This window comes from Anolis sagrei, chromosome 1 (assembly GCF_037176765.1).
Source record: "Anolis sagrei isolate rAnoSag1 chromosome 1, rAnoSag1.mat, whole genome shotgun sequence".
Classification (NCBI taxonomy): Eukaryota; Metazoa; Chordata; class Lepidosauria; order Squamata; family Dactyloidae; genus Anolis; species Anolis sagrei.
Window position 1 is genome coordinate 61,823,577 of NC_090021.1, and position 17,825 is coordinate 61,841,401.

The 17,825-nt window shown below is 40.4% G+C and overlaps 1 protein-coding gene across 2 annotated transcripts; it reads right to left on the reverse strand.

The window, feature by feature from the left end:
* Window positions 1-1,889: 1,889 nt before the first annotated feature.
* On the reverse strand, window positions 1,890-15,069 carry AGT (angiotensinogen). 2 transcript variants are annotated; one of them, XM_060753798.2, is made up of 6 exons: window positions 14,925-14,995; window positions 13,218-13,261; window positions 9,336-10,146; window positions 6,506-6,773; window positions 3,943-4,087; window positions 1,890-2,661 (listed from the first exon to the last, which is right to left on the reverse strand). In XM_060753798.2, exons 3-6 carry the CDS (start codon window positions 10,120-10,122, stop codon window positions 2,470-2,472), a joined length of 1,392 nt encoding a protein of 463 aa, XP_060609781.2. In that variant the 5' UTR covers window positions 10,123-10,146; window positions 13,218-13,261; window positions 14,925-14,995; the 3' UTR covers window positions 1,890-2,469. The 2 variants fall into 2 exon arrangements, with proteins under 2 accessions (XP_060609781.2, XP_060609780.2); XM_060753797.2 differs by lacking the exon at window positions 13,218-13,261 and having other exon boundaries at window positions 14,925-15,069.
* Between the last annotated feature and the right edge of the window lie 2,756 nt (window positions 15,070-17,825).

The following is a 17,825-nucleotide window of genomic DNA, read 5'->3' on the forward strand; positions in this document are numbered from 1 at the left end:
GAAGGGATTTATGACAAATATAATAAAAAGTAAGACCCCCCCCCCCCAATCTTATTATACAATTAGATTAAATAGAGTCTATAGGAAAGGCTAAATCTTGATAAGCAGACAGGAAATTAGAAAAGGGGATAGTGAAAGAAGTCAAAGAAACCTCCTTTTCTGTACGTTCCCCTTTGATAGAAATAGTTTTATTTGGAATAAATTGATCCTACGCTGTTTTTATTAAGATAAAAGTCTTTGCTTCTCAGTCTGAGCTCAAGAAGTGCACCAGGTAATTTGCAATAGATCTACTTATTTGTTTCTATTTAACACCCAGTGGAGGGCCCAGAGCAGCAATCTGCTAAATTACTGTGTTATCAGAGCCTGGGTGCAAACAATTTTCCCCTCACAAGTACTGGATCTGACTGCTGTCTATCTGTTTAAGAAGGGGATTTTCATGGCCCATGAAATAGCCAGAAGGTTAAGTAATTCTATATTTTAATGGCCCTTCTTATTCCCCATGCCATTAGCAGACAGTTGTCCTTCTAGAGCAGGCATAGGCAAACTTTATATTTCTAGGTGCAAAGATTACTGCAGATGCAGACTGCAGCCAGGAAATCAGAAGACATTTACTTCTTGGGAGGAGGGCAATGACCAATCTCGATAAGATAGTGAAGAGTAGAGACATCACACTGGCACCAAAGATCTGCATAGTTAAAGCAATGGTATTCCCCATAGTAACCTAGTGATGTGAGAGCTGGACCATAAGGAAGGCTGAGCGAAGGAAGATAGATGTTTTTGAACTGTGGGATTGGAGGAACATTCTGAGAGTGCCTTGGACTGCAAGAAGATTCAAGTCTATACTTCAGGAAATAAAGCCTGATTGTTCATTGCAGGGAAGGATAGTAGAGGCAAAGATTAAGTACTTTGGCCACATCATGAGAAGACAGGAAAGCTTAGAGAAGACAATGATGCTGAGGAAAATGGAAGGAAAAAGGAAGAGGGGCGACCAAGGGCAAGATGGATGGATGTCATCCTTGAAGTGACTGACTTGATTCTGTGGGTGGTGACGGCCAACAGGGAGCTCTGGCGTGGGCTGGTCCATGAGGTCACGAAGAGTCGGAAGCGACTGAACGAATAAACAACAGCAGGCAAACTTAGGCCCTCCTGTTGTTTTGGACTTCAACTCCCACAATTCTAACAGCCTACCAGGCTACCAGCTATTAGGAATTGTTGGAGTTGAAGTATAAAACACCTGGAGGGCCAAAGTTTGCCTATGCCTGTACTAGAGTCAAGCTGAAATTGTAAAGCAGGGTGAATACAGACAACAGCCCGTCAAGCTGTTTTCTTCGTTGCAGAGCATCCCTACCATTACATGGCAGGCACTATATGCTCCAGAGACACCTCTTTCCTCTTTTGTTGTTGGACAGAGCAGATTGCATGCCATGTAGCCAGGTTTCTGAACTCAAGAGAGCTGCTTTCCTCACCTCTGGTGGAGAATGCTATCCTGTTTGCAACATTAAAATAAAGGTCAAGTACACCTATTTTCTATACTGAAAGGGAACTGACACCGTCCCAGCCTTAGCCACAGAAGGCAAAATGACTTGAGTCAATCCTACTTAGGCCATTTGGAAAATCAGTTAATACTGTTAAATTGTCAAGTAAAGTGCCACCCTTGGTCTTTGTGATGATAAGAGAAACTACAAGTAATAGTAAACTCTATTGAAATAAAGGGCTTCTGTCCAAGAATACAGTCGCATAGGAAAACCTTGAAAAGGCCTTGAGAGGGTGTATTTTGTTGAATGTGGATAAACGAAACTGCAGATACAAGTAGCAAGAACAACACATCATTCCCCTGATCTGATGCCAAAGTGTGGTAGAATGTTTTCATTACATATGACACTGCCAGCTTTTTGAGCTCTCTTTATCAAGCAGTTATACAGGAATTGACATGTTATGTCATAATAAAAAATAATGTGTACACAACTTATTCTACTGTAGATTCAGTGGGCTAAGTCAAGCATACTTTGAAGTTCTTTGTGTGGTGCCATTGTTGACCAGAGGTGGTGGCATAAACAGCTCTATTCCTACAACACCCACTGAATGGAACATGGTGATTTTAAGTTTTCTTAATTCTCAAAGATTTTCATGGCCAAAATCACTGGGTTATTGTGAGTTTTCGGGCCATATGGCTATGTTCCAGAAACATTCTCTCCTGATGTTTTGCCTGCATCTCAGAACCTCTGAGGATACCTGCCACAGATGCAGGCAAAACGTTAGGGGAGAATGCTTCTGGAACATGGCCATACAGCCCAAAAAACTTACAACAACCCAGTTTCTTGATTCTTCTCATCACTTTCAAATTTGAAAGCCATATCTATTTGCATTTCACAATATATAATAACAACTTGAGACCATAAAAACTTGCTAAGTCAAGGGCAGGGAAGAGGAAATCTAGGAATGCCTCTTTCTTTTCTTTTTTGTGATCTTTTATGTCCCTCTCAGAGGATTCATTACTCTGCCAAAATAAAGCAATACATCTGACTCCTTTTCATACACTGCCAAGAGGAATGGCTTGTCCAGGGTCATTTTGAGGGTCTCTGTGGCTTCATTTTCTTCAGGGGGAGCTTCGGCTTCATCAGCTCCACTGGGACTCAGCTCAAAATGTTGCTGATTTGTTACCTGCAAGCAAAGATGCATACAGTCACCCATAGTTTCGAGGCTGGCAAGAAGTCATGATATAGCAACAATGAAGGGAAAATTCAAGTAGATGAAAAAGATACAGTGATGCTAAATAATATTACTATGAAGTTGGATCCCGCTCTGAGCATTTTGGGAGAAGAGCATAAGCTAAATGGACTAAATTTGTTGCGAACTGTGTAATGGAGAGATTGCAGGGAGGGAACATGGATGGGAGTGGCTGTGAATTTGACCAGAATGACTGATGGGAAATGAAAACCACAGTCTTTTGTTGCTATTTTTTTTTTGTATTGTTGAAGGCTTTCATGGCCGGAATCACTGGGTTGCTGTAAGTTTTTCAGACAGTATGGCCATGTTCCAGAAGCATTCTCTTCTGACATTTCGACTGCATCTATGGCAGGCATCCTCAGAGGTTGTGAGGTCTCACAACCTCTGAGGATGCCTGCCATAGATGCAGGTGAAACATCAGGAGAGAATGCTTCTGAAACCTGGCAATACTGCCTGAAAAACTTACAGCAACCTTGCTATTTTTTCTTTTTTGAAACTGCTTTTTTCATTAATGTTGTTATTTCCATAATGTTATGATTCATCTAACCCCTACATATTTCCTTGTAAGGTTTGTTCACGCATTCCCCATCTTGCTGATGCATCCTTCAACTGCTCATCTCTCACACTGCAGACATTATAGTTTGCAACATTTAACTTGGTCTCCTTATTCTAGCTTACATAGAATCATAGAGCTGGAAGAGACCTCGTGGGCCATCCAGTCCAACCCCCTGCCAAAAAGCAGGCAAATCACATTCAAAGCACCCCTGACAGATGGCCATCCAGCCTCTGTTTAAAATCCTCCAAAGAAGCCCCCGCTACACTCCAGGGCAGAGAGTTCCACTGCTGAACAGCTCTCACAGTTAGGAAGTTCTTCCTCATGTTCAGGTGGAATCTCCTTTCTTGTAGTTTGAAGTCCTTGCTCCTGCTCCATAGAGACTGCTCCCTTTTCCCTATGATTTCCCCTCATATATTTATACATGGCCATCATGTCTCCTCTCAGCCTTCTCTTCTTCAGGCTAAACATGCCCAGCTCTTTAAGAAGCTTCTCATAGGGCTTGTTCTCCAGACTCTTGATGATTTTAGTCACCCTCCTCTGGATACATTCCAGCTTGGCAATTATCTCTCTTAAATTGCAGTGCCCAGGAAGAAAGAATGTGTGCACAGCTAGGAAAGAGAAAGATTAAGAAATAGTGTGCTACTGTGTACAAATTGTACCTTGCCAATTGTCATATCAGTGTTGCTTAGTAGTCTGAAAGTGGCATTCTTTCCAAGCAGATCACCCATATTCTGCTTCACAAGAAGTTCCTGAAGATTATAAATAGTTTTCAAGGATATCTGTGGCAAAGTCAGCTGGATTTGTCTGAAGAAGATGCAAGAAGAAAGAAATCATTAGGAATGATTGCTTGTAAATAAACTACATCACGTTGATTCCAGGAGCGCTTCCATATCATGAAGTTTTTAATCATGGAGTTGCCCAGCCCTTTCTCATTCACACAGTGTTGTAAATGTTTCCTTATCCTCCATTAGCAACACACTGTTTTCACACGTTTTTTATGTGCCACAAAAAATCTGCAAAGGAAGAGGAAATGGAATAGCTTCGTATATCTTTTGATTTAGTAATGCTGAGAGTCCTAGGTCTAGGAGAACTTTGGGTTTCCTTGGAGTTTTGGATGAAACACCTGAAAGGTGAAGATTGGCAAAAAAAAAGGTAAAAGGTAAAGGATTTTCCCTGCTCAACTCTGGGGGTTGGTGCTCATCCCCATTTCTAAGCTGAAGAGCTGGCATTGTCTGTAGACACCTCCAAGGTCATGTGGCCAGCATGACTACATGGAGCCTCGTTATCTTCCCGCTGGAGTGGTACCTATTTATCTACTCACATTTGCATATTTTCGAATTACTAGGTTAGCATAAGCTGAGACTGACAGCGGGTGCTTACGCTGTTTACAGATTCGAATCTGTGACCTTTCGGTCAACAAGTTCAGCAGCTCAACGGTTTAACCCACTGTGCCACCGGGGACAAGAAAACAGGTGCTCATCTACTCTTTAGGAAGCATCTACTGAGGATGCAGCCATTCCTCTTGGTTGCCCGAAGAAAAATATGTAGCAGTTATCTTGGTGGCAAATAGCTTTTCTATGTGCTTTGGGTATTTTTTTATCCAGTGTTGTTCAACTTGTAGTCATACCTGTGTGTCTTTCAAAATGTTATTACAGCCTCCACCTCAGGTGCTCCCCTTTTCCCTTTTGCCCCAATCCGCTCCATCTTATTGTCATTTTTCATGACTACTCTTTTAATATAGAAAGGCAGGAAAGCACAGTTCCACGCATGACATAGTCTAGAAGTAGTAATCTGATTGTTGTTGATTTTCATTGATGGAGAGTAGCATCAATTAAATACCATGAGGTGTATTTTTATATTGTATTTCATTTCTATTCTGTCTTTTTCCCAATTCAGAACTCACAGCTGCTAACAAGCAATTAAAATATATAGTTACAAGTTTACAGGATACAAAATTCAAAAACTGAACAATAAAAAATTACAACATAAATAGTTAAGCAAGCACACATACACCAGCAAAATGAGTAGCAAGATCAAGCACATGATTTTTGTGGGATGGACTTTTAAAGTTATTCTTAGTGAAATGTAACATCTCCCTTCTACTTAAGATAACTATTCAAAACATACCGCCTAAGGACAGTACTACCTGGCAAATGCTCCCTTTAGTCAAATTAGACATTAAAAGAAATGAATATTCCCAAGCATTAACACATTATCCTACCACAATGAGATTTCCTCAAGATACATGCCTCAACAATCAACCTTGCACAATAACCCTGTGTCAATTCTCTATGTGTGATATGCTGTTCAACACAATCACATCCCATGGGAAGTGCATCCTTTGTTATTTAAGCAAGATGATGGCAAAATCATATTGTCTTGTTTGATTACCTCTGGTCAAATATTTATCTTCGCTGCTGTGAGGATTGCAGCTAAGCTCAGATAGCTCTGGAAACACTGGGAAAGGATGGTTGACAGATAGTCTCATTATCCCTGCTAAGTCCCAGAGCTTTGGGATTTCAGGTTTCACTACAACTCTCCCTCGATCATGACATTGGTTTCATTAGAATGTCCGATCACCATCTCCCAAAGCAGTTACTATACTCCCAACTCAAGAATGGGAAATGTAATGTTGGTGGACAGGAAAAGGGATTTAAAGATGGGCTTAAAGCCAACCATAAAAACTGTGGCATAGACACCCAAAACTGGGAAGCCCTGGCCCTTGAGCACTCTAACTGGAGGTCAGCTGTGACCAGCTGTGCTGCAGAATTCGAAGAGGTATGAATGGAGGGCGAAAGGGAGGAACATGCCAAGAGGAAGGTGCATCAAACCAACCCTGACTGGGACCGCCTTCCACCTGGAAAACGATGTCCTCACTGTGGGAGACCATGCGGATCAAGAATAGGACTCTACAGTCACCTACAAACCCACCACCAAGACACTACACTTGGAGGACCATCATCCTTGGGCTATGAGGGATCGTCTAAGTAAGTAAGTAAGGTTTCATGAGATTATTATATTGTTGCAGTGATGAATAATGTATCCATTATTAATGCCTGAACCGAAATGCCACAGTTTATGTTGTAAAACTGTCTCCCACTATCTATTACCTAAAAAACAAACAAACCCAGATGCATCCAATTAGATACTATCAATCTAAATGGATTTCTACAGAGGTAGTTCCATACATATGATCTGTAATGATAAATAAATAAAGTGTACCTTGCTGATAGTTTTTGCATCCAGGTTACAGATGGTGTCAAGGAATATTGCTTTTCAACTTTGCCCAGGTCACTGCTGTTGACTGGTTGCAAAAGCAGCAGAAATATACTCTTGCTGACAGGAATCCTGACCACAGAAAGCCTGGGGTCACCATCACATTTATGTTCAAAGGTTCCAGTAATTCTCATCATAGGGACAGAGACCGCTGTGTCCGAATTCAGCCAGAAGTCTTGTGGCTCCTTCAACAGGGTGGCTCCCTTTAAAATAGCTTGGAGAGAGAAAATGCAGGAGTTGTAAGTTTAATGGTTTGACCAAGTTCATTTGGTTAGCATATGAAGCAACTTGCCAGCATCTAAATATATGACATGCATTTTAAATACTAATCTGCTGATTTTCTTAGCAGAGATCAAGGTGGCTAGCAATGACACAGTTTTGAAACAGAAATATAAAATACAGAATAAGTATGAACAAATGCAAAAAAGACCAGTAGCAGACAAAGAATGGTAAAGGTAAAGGTTTCCCTGACATTAAGTCTGATTCTGGTGCTCATCTCCCATTTCTAAGCCAAAGAGCCTGCATTGTCCGTAGACACTTCCAAGGTCATGTGGCCAGCATGACTGCATGAAGCACTGTTACCTTCCCTCCCAAGCAGTACCTATCGATCTACTCACATTTGCATGTTTTCGAACTGCTAGGTTGGCAGAAGCTGGGTCTAACAGTGAGAGCTTAGCCCACTTCCCGGATTCAAACCTGCGACCTTTTAGTTAACAAGTTCAGCAGCTTAGCAGTTTAACCTACTGCGCCACCGAGATCTGAGGCAAAGAATAAGAACAGCCCGCTTATAACTGACATTTTAGTGATCAAAATCAATGTCTCTAATTAAAAGTAGGATTTCTGCGTTCCATTTTTCCAAATCCGGGTAGCAATTAGTTCCATATTATGCACACCTGTAGAATGTGCAAAAGAAATACATTTTGCACATTTAAATATTATACAAATGAATGACATGTATTGGTATGCTGTTTCTATAGCATCCATGTTTACAGCAAGCACTGACCTGAGAGCATCAGTACAGCTTAACAGTTAAAAAATGTTCTTGTGGGTTTTTTCGGGCTATGTTTCGGGCTCAGTTAAAAAATGGTTTGTAGTAGGTTTTTTCAGGCTATATGGCCATGTTCTAGAAGCATTCTGTCCTGACATTTCACCTGCAGCTATGGCAAGCATCCTCAGAGGTAATGAGGTCTGAGGATGCTCGCCATAGATGCAGGCAAAACGTCAGGAGAGAATGCCTCTAGAACATGGCCATATAGCCTGAAAAAACCTACAACAACCAGTGATTCCAGCCATGAAAGCCTTCGACAGTTCATAGTTAAAGAATGCTAGACTTAGGACTCCTGCTGGGTCACAAAGCTGACAGCAGGAAACCCCTTGAAGATCAGAAACAGAAAACCAATCTTAGATCTGTCTTCCCATCCATGCAAAAGGATAGTTACTTTTACAATAAGAACTTTACAACATGTCCCACATTGGACCTCTAATATTGGGGAAAGAGGAGGCTCAGATTCATACAGTCTAAAGCCCTCCCAGCAATTGATCTTTGCATAAACCAAGCAGAAAAGTCAGACCAGCCCTGAAGCTATTTTAAATTTATTTTATTTTGTTGCTTAATAGAAAATGGGAGAAAATGCTTTTAAAAAACAAAGGGGAATGCAGAAACACTGTTTTCTTCTATCCTTTCCCAGAGGAGCCCAACTGGAGGTTGAGTGTGTAGATCACTCCAGAATTGGACTGGTACATCACCATCTATATCATTGCTTTCTAAAGATTTGCAGATTTTGGCAAAGTTTTTAGTGTGAAGACAAAGGACCATCAATTCGTAATTCCATAAAATAATTCAAGTAGAAATTGCTAACAGCTGGAACAATCAATAGATTAAAAGGCCAGTTTGGTGCTAAACACAACTTAAATGAATTTTGGCTTTCACTTTGGATTTAACAAACTTAACACATTGTAAGTGGTTTACAACCTTTGGAGAGGAGCCAGAACTTTTTAAAAATGGCATCAAGCCAAATGCAAGTAAAGCCTCACCTATCTCTTCTGCATTGTAAACCATAGCATTAGAGCTGAAAGGAAAACTTGAAATGATCACATCTCAGTTTTTACAATGGCCACAATAAGAGTGAAGGATCTCCCCCAATTCCCTAATCCAATTTGGATTATTTAGAAGCCACTTCCTCCACAACTAATCTTCAAAATCACACTGGATATTATAAGAATCTCAAATGGGTTCTCTGAAAGTCAGGAATCCTGTGATGGTAGCTGTTCTCCAGAAAGGTTATATTTTGGTTCAAACAAGGAGCTTTTCTGGTTTTTACTTAGATTATTTCTTATACTATTTTGGAAATATTTTGATACTAGTGATTGCATTCTGTCTGTGGGATTCTGAGATTTGTAGTCCCAAAGGGAAATCCATTATTTTGCAGGGCAATGAACTTTAAAGAGTATCCTTTCTGTCCCTAGTCGGAATTACCGTCTACCTAGAGATGGGGTCACCAAACTGGACAAACACCAGACAACTATCAAATGCATGAATTGCACCCTAGAGAATGCAGATACAGATTTATAAACACTCATTGGAAGGTGACCCTAGAATCATAGAGTTGGAAGAGACCTCGTGGGCCATCCAGTCCAATCCCTTGCCTTGAAGTAGGAAAACCTCATTCAAAGCACCTCTAACAGATGGCCATCCAGCCTCTGTTTAAAAGCTTCCAAAGAAGGAGCCTCCACCACCCTTGAAATGGACTCTCTCCCCATCCTACTGCCCAATTACCTCTGAACTGAGTGTAGGTTGCAAACAGCAGCGTGGTTTCTGGATCAATGTCTGAAAGCAAACTCTTGCTTCTGGGTGTGCTTTTATCTTCCACAAAGGCTCCAATGTATTTGGCTGCTTGAGCAGGGTTTGAAAAATCGACTGCCCTCACATGAAAGTTAGCATCAGAAAAGGCCAACTGGTGGACAAAGGACTCTGATAAACGAATGTCAGGGGCTGAGAAAAGACAGGAAACCCTGGAGAAGATTAATCCATCTGTATCCTTTGAATGGAAGGGGCAATTGATTATGAACCTCAGAGCCGTAAGGACTTTGTACCCATCAATTTTGAAGGTGCAGTTTGGGTCAATGGAAGGGGAGCTGAATTCCAACAATGTCTGCAGATAGTTAGCTGTGGTTCCAGAGGCCCCTAAGTAGAAAGCCAACAAAGACTCATATATATAAATGGGAGAAAGTAAAATATTGTCTTCTTGGTAGATTTCCCTCAACTTTTGGTAGAAGCGGGCTCCAACTGTATGAATGGGATCCCTCAAGAACTTCACTCCTAAACGTCTTTTTTCTTCCTCGCTTCGGTTCCTTAGACTCTCTTCAGATTCTGACATGAGGTGAGACTCAATTGAGATGGGAATGAAAGTCTTCATCAGCTGTTCTCTGACTTCTAGCTCTTTGCAATTGTGGCCTTTTGTGTTGTTGAAGGAAAACAGGTAGAAGGGGTGGACATACACCCGATCACAGCCAACAGTGAGAATGCATACAAAGAAACACAGGAAAACCACTTCTGGATTCATGGCTAATGGCAGCTTCAGCAATGCCTAAGTATGAAAGAAATAAGAATAAACAGAAGTTATAAGAGTTTTCTAGGCCCTTCATTTCTATATAATAATCAAGATATGCTACATCCACAGCATTCCCTGTATCTACCAAACTTTTAAGTAACAAAAAAGAGAAAAGATTAATCTGGCATGACTTGTTTTTGAGAAATCCATCCTGACTTTTAGGGATCACCTAAGTCACCTGCATCACCGTGGCATACAAACAGCCAAAAGATAAAAACCCAAACCCTAGGATCCCTCTGTATGCAGTGCAGAAGAAGCAACCTGTGGAGGTTATTGTATTATATTCTCTCCCTCATTAAAACATCTCTAAACATGGGATGCATCTTAGCATTATAGGTACTCTATCTATCTGTCTGTCTGTCTGTCTATCTGTCTATGTATCTATCCATCTATCTATCTTTTTTCTATTGGTAATACTGAAATTAGTGTGCATTTTACAATCAATGGGGAAAATGAGAAGGATGAGCAATGTATGTCTGCCAACAGTAGTTACCTAGAAGGACAAGAAGAAGAAGTGATACCTGGGTCCAGCTTTCTTTCTCCCTTTTCCCAACAACAGTTTAGGCTACTTGCTACAAGCATGCATCCCGCACAGTTTGTTTTCTATGTAAATCAAGCATATACAATTTTTGTGCAGAATAATTGTGAATAGCCTTTGGAAATTGTGGATGTCAACTACTTTCTCACAATAGGAATAAAATTGTCATAATAAAATCAATTGTTTCTTTTGAGAAGAAATTTAGCAAAGAATTACATCCCTATCAAAACAATAGTTGCCCATTTCTGTCTTCATTGCATCATATTCAGTTTTAGCTTTTTTGGTGGGAATACTATTCCAATCATCTCTTAGCCAAGGGCTGGAGGATTCTAAAAGTTACTGGTCTAAGAAAGGTTTTTTTCAAGCTCTGTGTTTAACTGATGGTGATGTTTTTGGTGGCCTTTGAAAATAGAAGCTCCTTTTCAATAAATTCCTCATAATCCAAAGATCAGGATGGGTAGAGCAAGCTATACGATGTATATGGCTTACTAGGGACCTGATTGCCACTCAGCATACAACCTTTAGCCAGGTGCAGTGAGTTGGCATAGGTTTCCTTTACACTTTCTCCCCCTTTACATGTGAACTGCCTGAAAGACCATCATGTGATTTGGGGCCCATGCCTAACACTCACATTTTAAATATTTGGCTTGAAGTAGATCCTGCCTTCCACCTTTGTCCTCTGACTACAAACATCTCCTGTTTTTGACAACTTGCTTTGGACACTCCTCTGTTTCGACAGATCTAAGTTATAGCCATTTCCTTATTCTCAACCCCTAATCTGCTCTTTTGACCATTGCTGCTGCTTCTTTGGTGCATAGGTTTTTTTTTTACCAGTTAACTTGACACCTTGTAGTGTTTAGTCTTAGATTTGAAAGCTAAAAATAAATGGTTGCCACTTTTCAATCAATCCCATTTTCTGACAGTGGCCCAGTCCTTAACTCATAAGACATGCAGGGGTTTCCTGAACTTTTAATGATCAGAAACTCAACTTGTCTCTATAGTGCCATAGCCATATACTCACCATAGCAATTTCATTACTATTCAAATACCTCCCCTACCATCAGGGGTGGCTCAACCCATTACGCAAAGTAAGCATTTGCAGAGTATAGTTGATTTTGCCCAGGGGCGCTCTTGAGGCACTCTTGAGGGAAAATAGACCTTGACATATGCGAGTTGTAGTTAGAGAGATGTATAGTTCACCTACAATCAAAGAGAATTCTGAACTCCACCAATGATGGAATTGAACCAAATATGGCACACAGAACTCCCACAATGAACAGAATATATATATCAGTGATTGGTGGGGGGACCAAAATACGGTTTGCTCACTGTTGAAAATTACCTAGGGCCGCCTCTGCCTACCATCCATCAGTATATGGGCAGTCCCTGAGTTATGAACATGATATGTTCTGTATGTTTGTTCTTAATCTGAATTTGCATGTAAAGTCTTCATCAAATGGTCTTCAGGCTGTTTCCATGTACTTAGGAAATAGCCCCATGGGAGTCCCATGGAGGGCACTTCTGGTGGGACTCTGCGGGTTTCCATTTCCTAAGCACATGGACATGGAGCCTAGCAGCCATCTTCAGGACTATAAGCTGCAGATTGTGGGAGAAAGCAGGGGAAAGGCACAGCAAGTACACAGGATGGCTGGTCATGCCAGAAGATGGGGAAAGATAAAAAGATATGGAATAAGTTGGTTCCCTCTGCTTGAGATCCTAAGTTGGAGCATGTGCATTTTAAGTGTATTTTAAAGTTTTGGATAGCTTAGGAGAGGGTTAACACCCCTGTAATGTCTGTTTTGCTGTCAGCTAAAGCTTCACCTCACCTTTTGTCCCTTTGACAACTGGATTTTGAGATGTTTGGTTTGTCCTGGAAACAAGGATTGTTGAGAAAGTGTCAGTGGAGGCACGTTTTTCTAAATGATAACTCTTCCAGGAGTGAATTTCTCTTCCTAGGGGTAGATTTCCACTCACTTCCTGTAGTCTCACACCTGTTTGCAACTAGGAGTCTTAGGTAAGACAGATGTTTGCAACTTGAGGATTGCCTGTAAATGTATATCCATAGAAGCTTCATTCCATGCAGCTGATGAGGTTGTCTGAGTTGACAAAAGCTTGTGCTACAAGCTGCTTTCTAGTTAGTTTCAAAAGTGCTACAGGAATCCTTTGTCTCTTTTCAAGTTGATACAGACCAACAACACAGATTGTTGTGTGCTACATACTTGCTACATCTCTAGGGAAAAGCCTGTTCATGTTGATTTTCCAAGCACTCTGGATAGTGCTGGATTTTAAAGCATGTGGCAATCTAATGCACATGGTTTCCTGACCAGATATCTGTGTATCCACTGGGAAGGAGCTGTGTAAGTAAATATTTCAGTTTACCAAACCATTACATCAGGCTTGATGAAAAAGAGCATATACACTTAGAGGAGCCTATGTTTTCAGGTGGCATGATGTAACTATATTAACAAAAGTGGCAATAGTCAAACAGGAGCATATGATGTTCACTTGCCTGAATTCACTGTTCCAGAAAAGCAACACAGCAAGAAAAGGAGTCTGTTAAAAGAGCCAAAACTGTGCTGTCAGTTTTATCTATCACCCCTACCCACCCATCATAATAATAATAATAATAATAATAATAATAATAATAATAATAATACAAAGTATGGATTGTCGATGTTGCAATCCCAGGTGACAGCAGGATTGAAAAGAAACAACTGGAAAAGCTGACACGATATGAGAATTTAAAGATCGAACTGCAAAGACTCTGGCGCAAACTAGTAAAGGTGGTCCCAGTGGTGATCGGCACACTGGGTGCAGTGCCTAAAGACCTTGGCCTGCACTTAAACACAATCGGCACTGACAAAATTACCATCTGCCAGCTGCAAAAGGCTACCTTACTGGGATCTGCATGCATTATTCGCCAATTCATCACACAGTCCTAGACACTTGGGAAGGATTTTTAGATGTGATCCAATGCAACAGCCAGCAGAGTGCCTGCTGTGGACTGATCTTGTTGTGTTAATAATAATAATAATAATAACAACAACAACAACAACTTTATTTTTGTATTCCATCTCCCCAAAGGGGAGGGATACAAATGCAGCTTACATGGGAACAAGCCCGAGATTCAACATAGTTAAGATATAACAACAAAATTCATAAAAACATTTCAAACAATATAAAACAACCACAGAATACAATACACAGTGAATATCTAGCAACCTTCAATAGTCTGAATAGTGCACAGTACTGAGTTTGAGCGGGTGACTGGTGCAAAAACTGCATTACACAAACACTGAACTCAATTGAGCATTCTGGACTGAGTTAAGCAAGTGTAGAACTGCACTCTTAATCTTTGTAATAATCATAATCATCATCATCATCATCATCATCTTTATTTATATCCCGCCCCTTCTCCGAAAGGACTTGGCGTGGCTTACAACAAATAAATATAAAATCAAGCAAGAATAAATACATAATACATAACATCAAAATTTTTAAAAAATCACTAACTAAACTAACAATATCATAATGACATACACATATTACATTTAACAGGATTGAAAACATATTGTGCACCAGGGCAAAACCAGTTCAGACCAGTTGATGTTTGTACAGCCTTTCCCATTCCATTTTGAAACAATGACTTGCCAAAGATTCAGGTTGACCCTGCTTCCCCGTTAGTACCCCCATTCCACCTTCTCCGCATTGGGCTTAATAATTTCACAGAAAGTGTTTATGATCCTTTCAAATTAAACAAGAATAATAATCTGGGTCCAGATTATTATTCTTGTTTAATTACCTCCTCCTCGCATATATTCACAAATGATGCAACCCAAGCACCGTTAGAACAAAACTAGGGGAATCCTTGGATAGAGTTGATTTTTTCCCCATGTATGTGTATGTTGTCAAGTCACCTGCCAACTTACAGCCACTCCATGAACTTCATAGGATTTTCTTAGTCAAGGAATACCCAAACGTTGTTTTGTCAGTTCCTTCCACTGAAATAAAGCCTACCACACTTCGTATTAATTGTGACTTTTGCAAAATGTGGATTGTACAAATGATTGTAACCGTAAATGTTGACGATTAGCACATTGCACAAAAGTACCTTCACATTTCATTACATTTTTCATTTCCAAGCAAGCTAACTAATTAACTTTGTGTCTAGATGCTGAAGATACAAAATAAATCCATGTAGAAAATGGTCACTCACCTCTCAGAGACTTAATCTTTTGAGAAGAGGATCTTGCCTTGTTTCATGTGCTCAGGAACTGATCCCAAAAGAAAATTTGGATTCCTACTTATTTGTTTCCCCTTGATTGCCAAACCCAAGTTACACATTAGCTGTCCCCTCTGCTCTCTGACTTGGGTGCACAGTGTTCTGGGCTATGTGTTTTTCCATGTATTGGCAATCATTGCTGTTTCTTTTCCCAATGAGAAAAGCAAACACTGGTCTGGGAGATCATTTCATCAGTGTTTTCTTTGCTATCTCATCCAAGCCCTTGTTCCTTCTATGTTCTCACTCCCCTAAAATGGAGTTGGAGACCTCATCTTGCAATGTAAACAGCAAATTATATACAACATCAGTACAACATATCCATTATTTCCAGTACACCATTTGTGAATGGTAAACAGCTAACTGGAGAGATGGTAGTGAAAGAGGTTAGAAAGCTTGTGTTTCCAGATTATGTGGTTCTTCAAAAATTAGCATAGTCAATTTGCCCATCTTGGCTAATTCACAGATCTTCATTGGCTGTTAGATATGATGTGTGGGATCCATTTCAGGAACAACTTTTAGTTGGAATAAGCAGTTTCTTTCTATAAAGGTGCCCGATATATTCAAAACATAAATTTTGACTGATCAAATTCTGGCTCTAGATTTTAGATATTGAGACTAGGGTAGTTTTCATGCACAGGGACAGGAAACAGGAAAATGCATAGGATTTTTTTTTGTTCCAATCAGTAGTAACATCAAATGTTGCCCACCCACCCCCACCCCTAGTAAACATAAATTAGACTTATTAGGCTCAGTTTCCCTGAAGTTATGAATTGTGGTAAATCAATGAATATAATATGCAGTGCTGAATTTGGTATATTGTATGGAGAAAAGGTGAACACATCAAACACTTTATTAAAATTAAATACTGCAAGACTGTGCTGCATGTTGGATTTTGCAAAGGGATTTCAGGCTGCAAATAAAATAGAAAGATGGGGAAGTGAGTGAAATCCCTTCCAAATACATTGAAGTAGGCTTCCAAGACTTTAGGCATCAGCAGGATTTTTAGAGAATTGCTGCACTCTGTCTTTCCAGGCAGGGAGCCAAATTTCAGGTTGATCAACATGGGAGGCAAGAAAGATTGCACATAAGGTGGCCTCAAGGACTAAACACCAACTTCCACATATTTCTAACTGAGACCAGAGCTGATTGGTTCAGGATTGTGGTGATTATGTGTGTATTGTGTTTCTACAATATCCACTCATTGAAAAGCCAGGAGCAAGAGAAGGGGACAGTGGAGAGAATTGTTGGATACATGCATTTCATCCCATCATATCATTTGAACCAAGGAAGGGGCCAGAATACCAGTACTGCACAAATGGACAGCTTTCTGAAAGCTTGATAAGAGTAATTAAACAGAAAAGTAAAAGCTATCCTACTATCCTGCGGTGGCGCAATGGTTAAACTGTTTAGTTGCTGAACTTATTTATGTATTTATTTCGGTTTCTTCTACCCCGCCCTTCTCACCCCAAAGGGGACTCAACTTGCTGACCAGGTTGGTGGTTCACATCCACAGGACAGGGTGAGCTCCCATTGTTAGCCCCAGCTTCTGCCAATCTAGCAATTTGAAAACATGCAAATGTGAGTAGATCAATAGGTACCGCCTCGGCGGGAAGGTAAACAGCACTCCATGCAGTCATGCCAGCCACATGACCTAGGAGGAATCTACAGACAACACATGCTCTTTGGCTTAGAAATGGAGATGTGCACCATCCTCCGAGCCTTTACCCTCAGATGAGCACCATCCTCAGAGCCTGAAGGGGATGCCTTTACCTTTATCTGTGTATTTGTGTTTCATTGTTTTGAGGCATTGAATGTTTGCTTTGTGTCTGTATATGCTGGAATCCGCCCTGAGTACCCTCGGGGAGATATGGCAGAATAAATATACAGTGGTCCCTTGCTCCTTCATGGTCTGCTTATCACAGACTTGCTGTTTTGTATTTTTAAAATAATAATAATAATAATAATAATAATAATTTTGCCCTCCTTACCATCTTCCTCCTCCTCCTCCTCTTCACCACCTGGGGCCTCCTGCTGCCACTTGGGTCCCATGTGGCGTCACGGCAAGAGGCCTAGGCAATGAAGAGGAGGAGGATGGTAAGGAGGACAAGGGGGGAAGGAGAGGGGGCATCCCTACATCGTGGAATTTCACTTATTACGGGTGGTCCAGAAATGTAACACCCGTGATAAGTGAGGGACCACTGCAGTGCTGTTGTTGTTGTTGTTATTATTATTATTATTATTAACATCATAATTATCATTTTCAAATGCAACTGTCAATGTTCTTCAAGAAGTGGAGGGCTAATGGGTTTTTTTAATGTTGAAAAAAAAACCCCAACAGAAATAAGACATTACATAAAGAGGAATGTGAAAACAGATGTATACAGTCTTAACAGAACTCTAGACAAAGAGACCCTGGATCATATGAAGAATGAAGTTGGCATACATACACACACACATATTGATTGATTTATTTAGAAAACAAATTTCTGTAGCTGTAGCTTCTTCCTCCTTTTCTGCCTCTTTCTGTGTGGAGCCACAAGGGATCGGAATCTTCTTCAGAAGTCAAGTTTCCTCTTCTTAGATGAGCCTGCCCTCTTGTGAAACTGAAGGGTAAAAACTGCAAATGGTTTTCTAGGTAATATTGTACCCTGCATAAAATTGGCACATGCAGGTGTCATACATTCTTTATCTGCAGCATGTTGAATGAGAGCATTTTAAAATATTTATATGGTTTCATATGGTGTTAAAATATTACTCATCTAGGTGCTATGTGATATGTAGCATATTGTATTGTCGAAGGATTTCATGGCCGGAATCACTGGGTTGCTATAAGTT

Bases quoted from the DNA above. Each gene is read 5' to 3' on its own strand.
- AGT (XM_060753797.2), bottom strand. From the start codon at position 10,122: ATGAATCCAGAAGTGGTTTTCCTGTGTTTCTTTGTATGCATTCTCACT. The intron at 6,774-9,335 runs GTAATTGGGCAG...TCTCTCTCCAAG, and splicing joins AACCTACACTCAGTTCAGAG to CTATTTTAAAGGGAGCCACC. The intron at 4,088-6,505 runs GTACACTTTATT...CATCTTCTTCAG, and splicing joins ATGCAAAAACTATCAGCAAG to ACAAATCCAGCTGACTTTGC.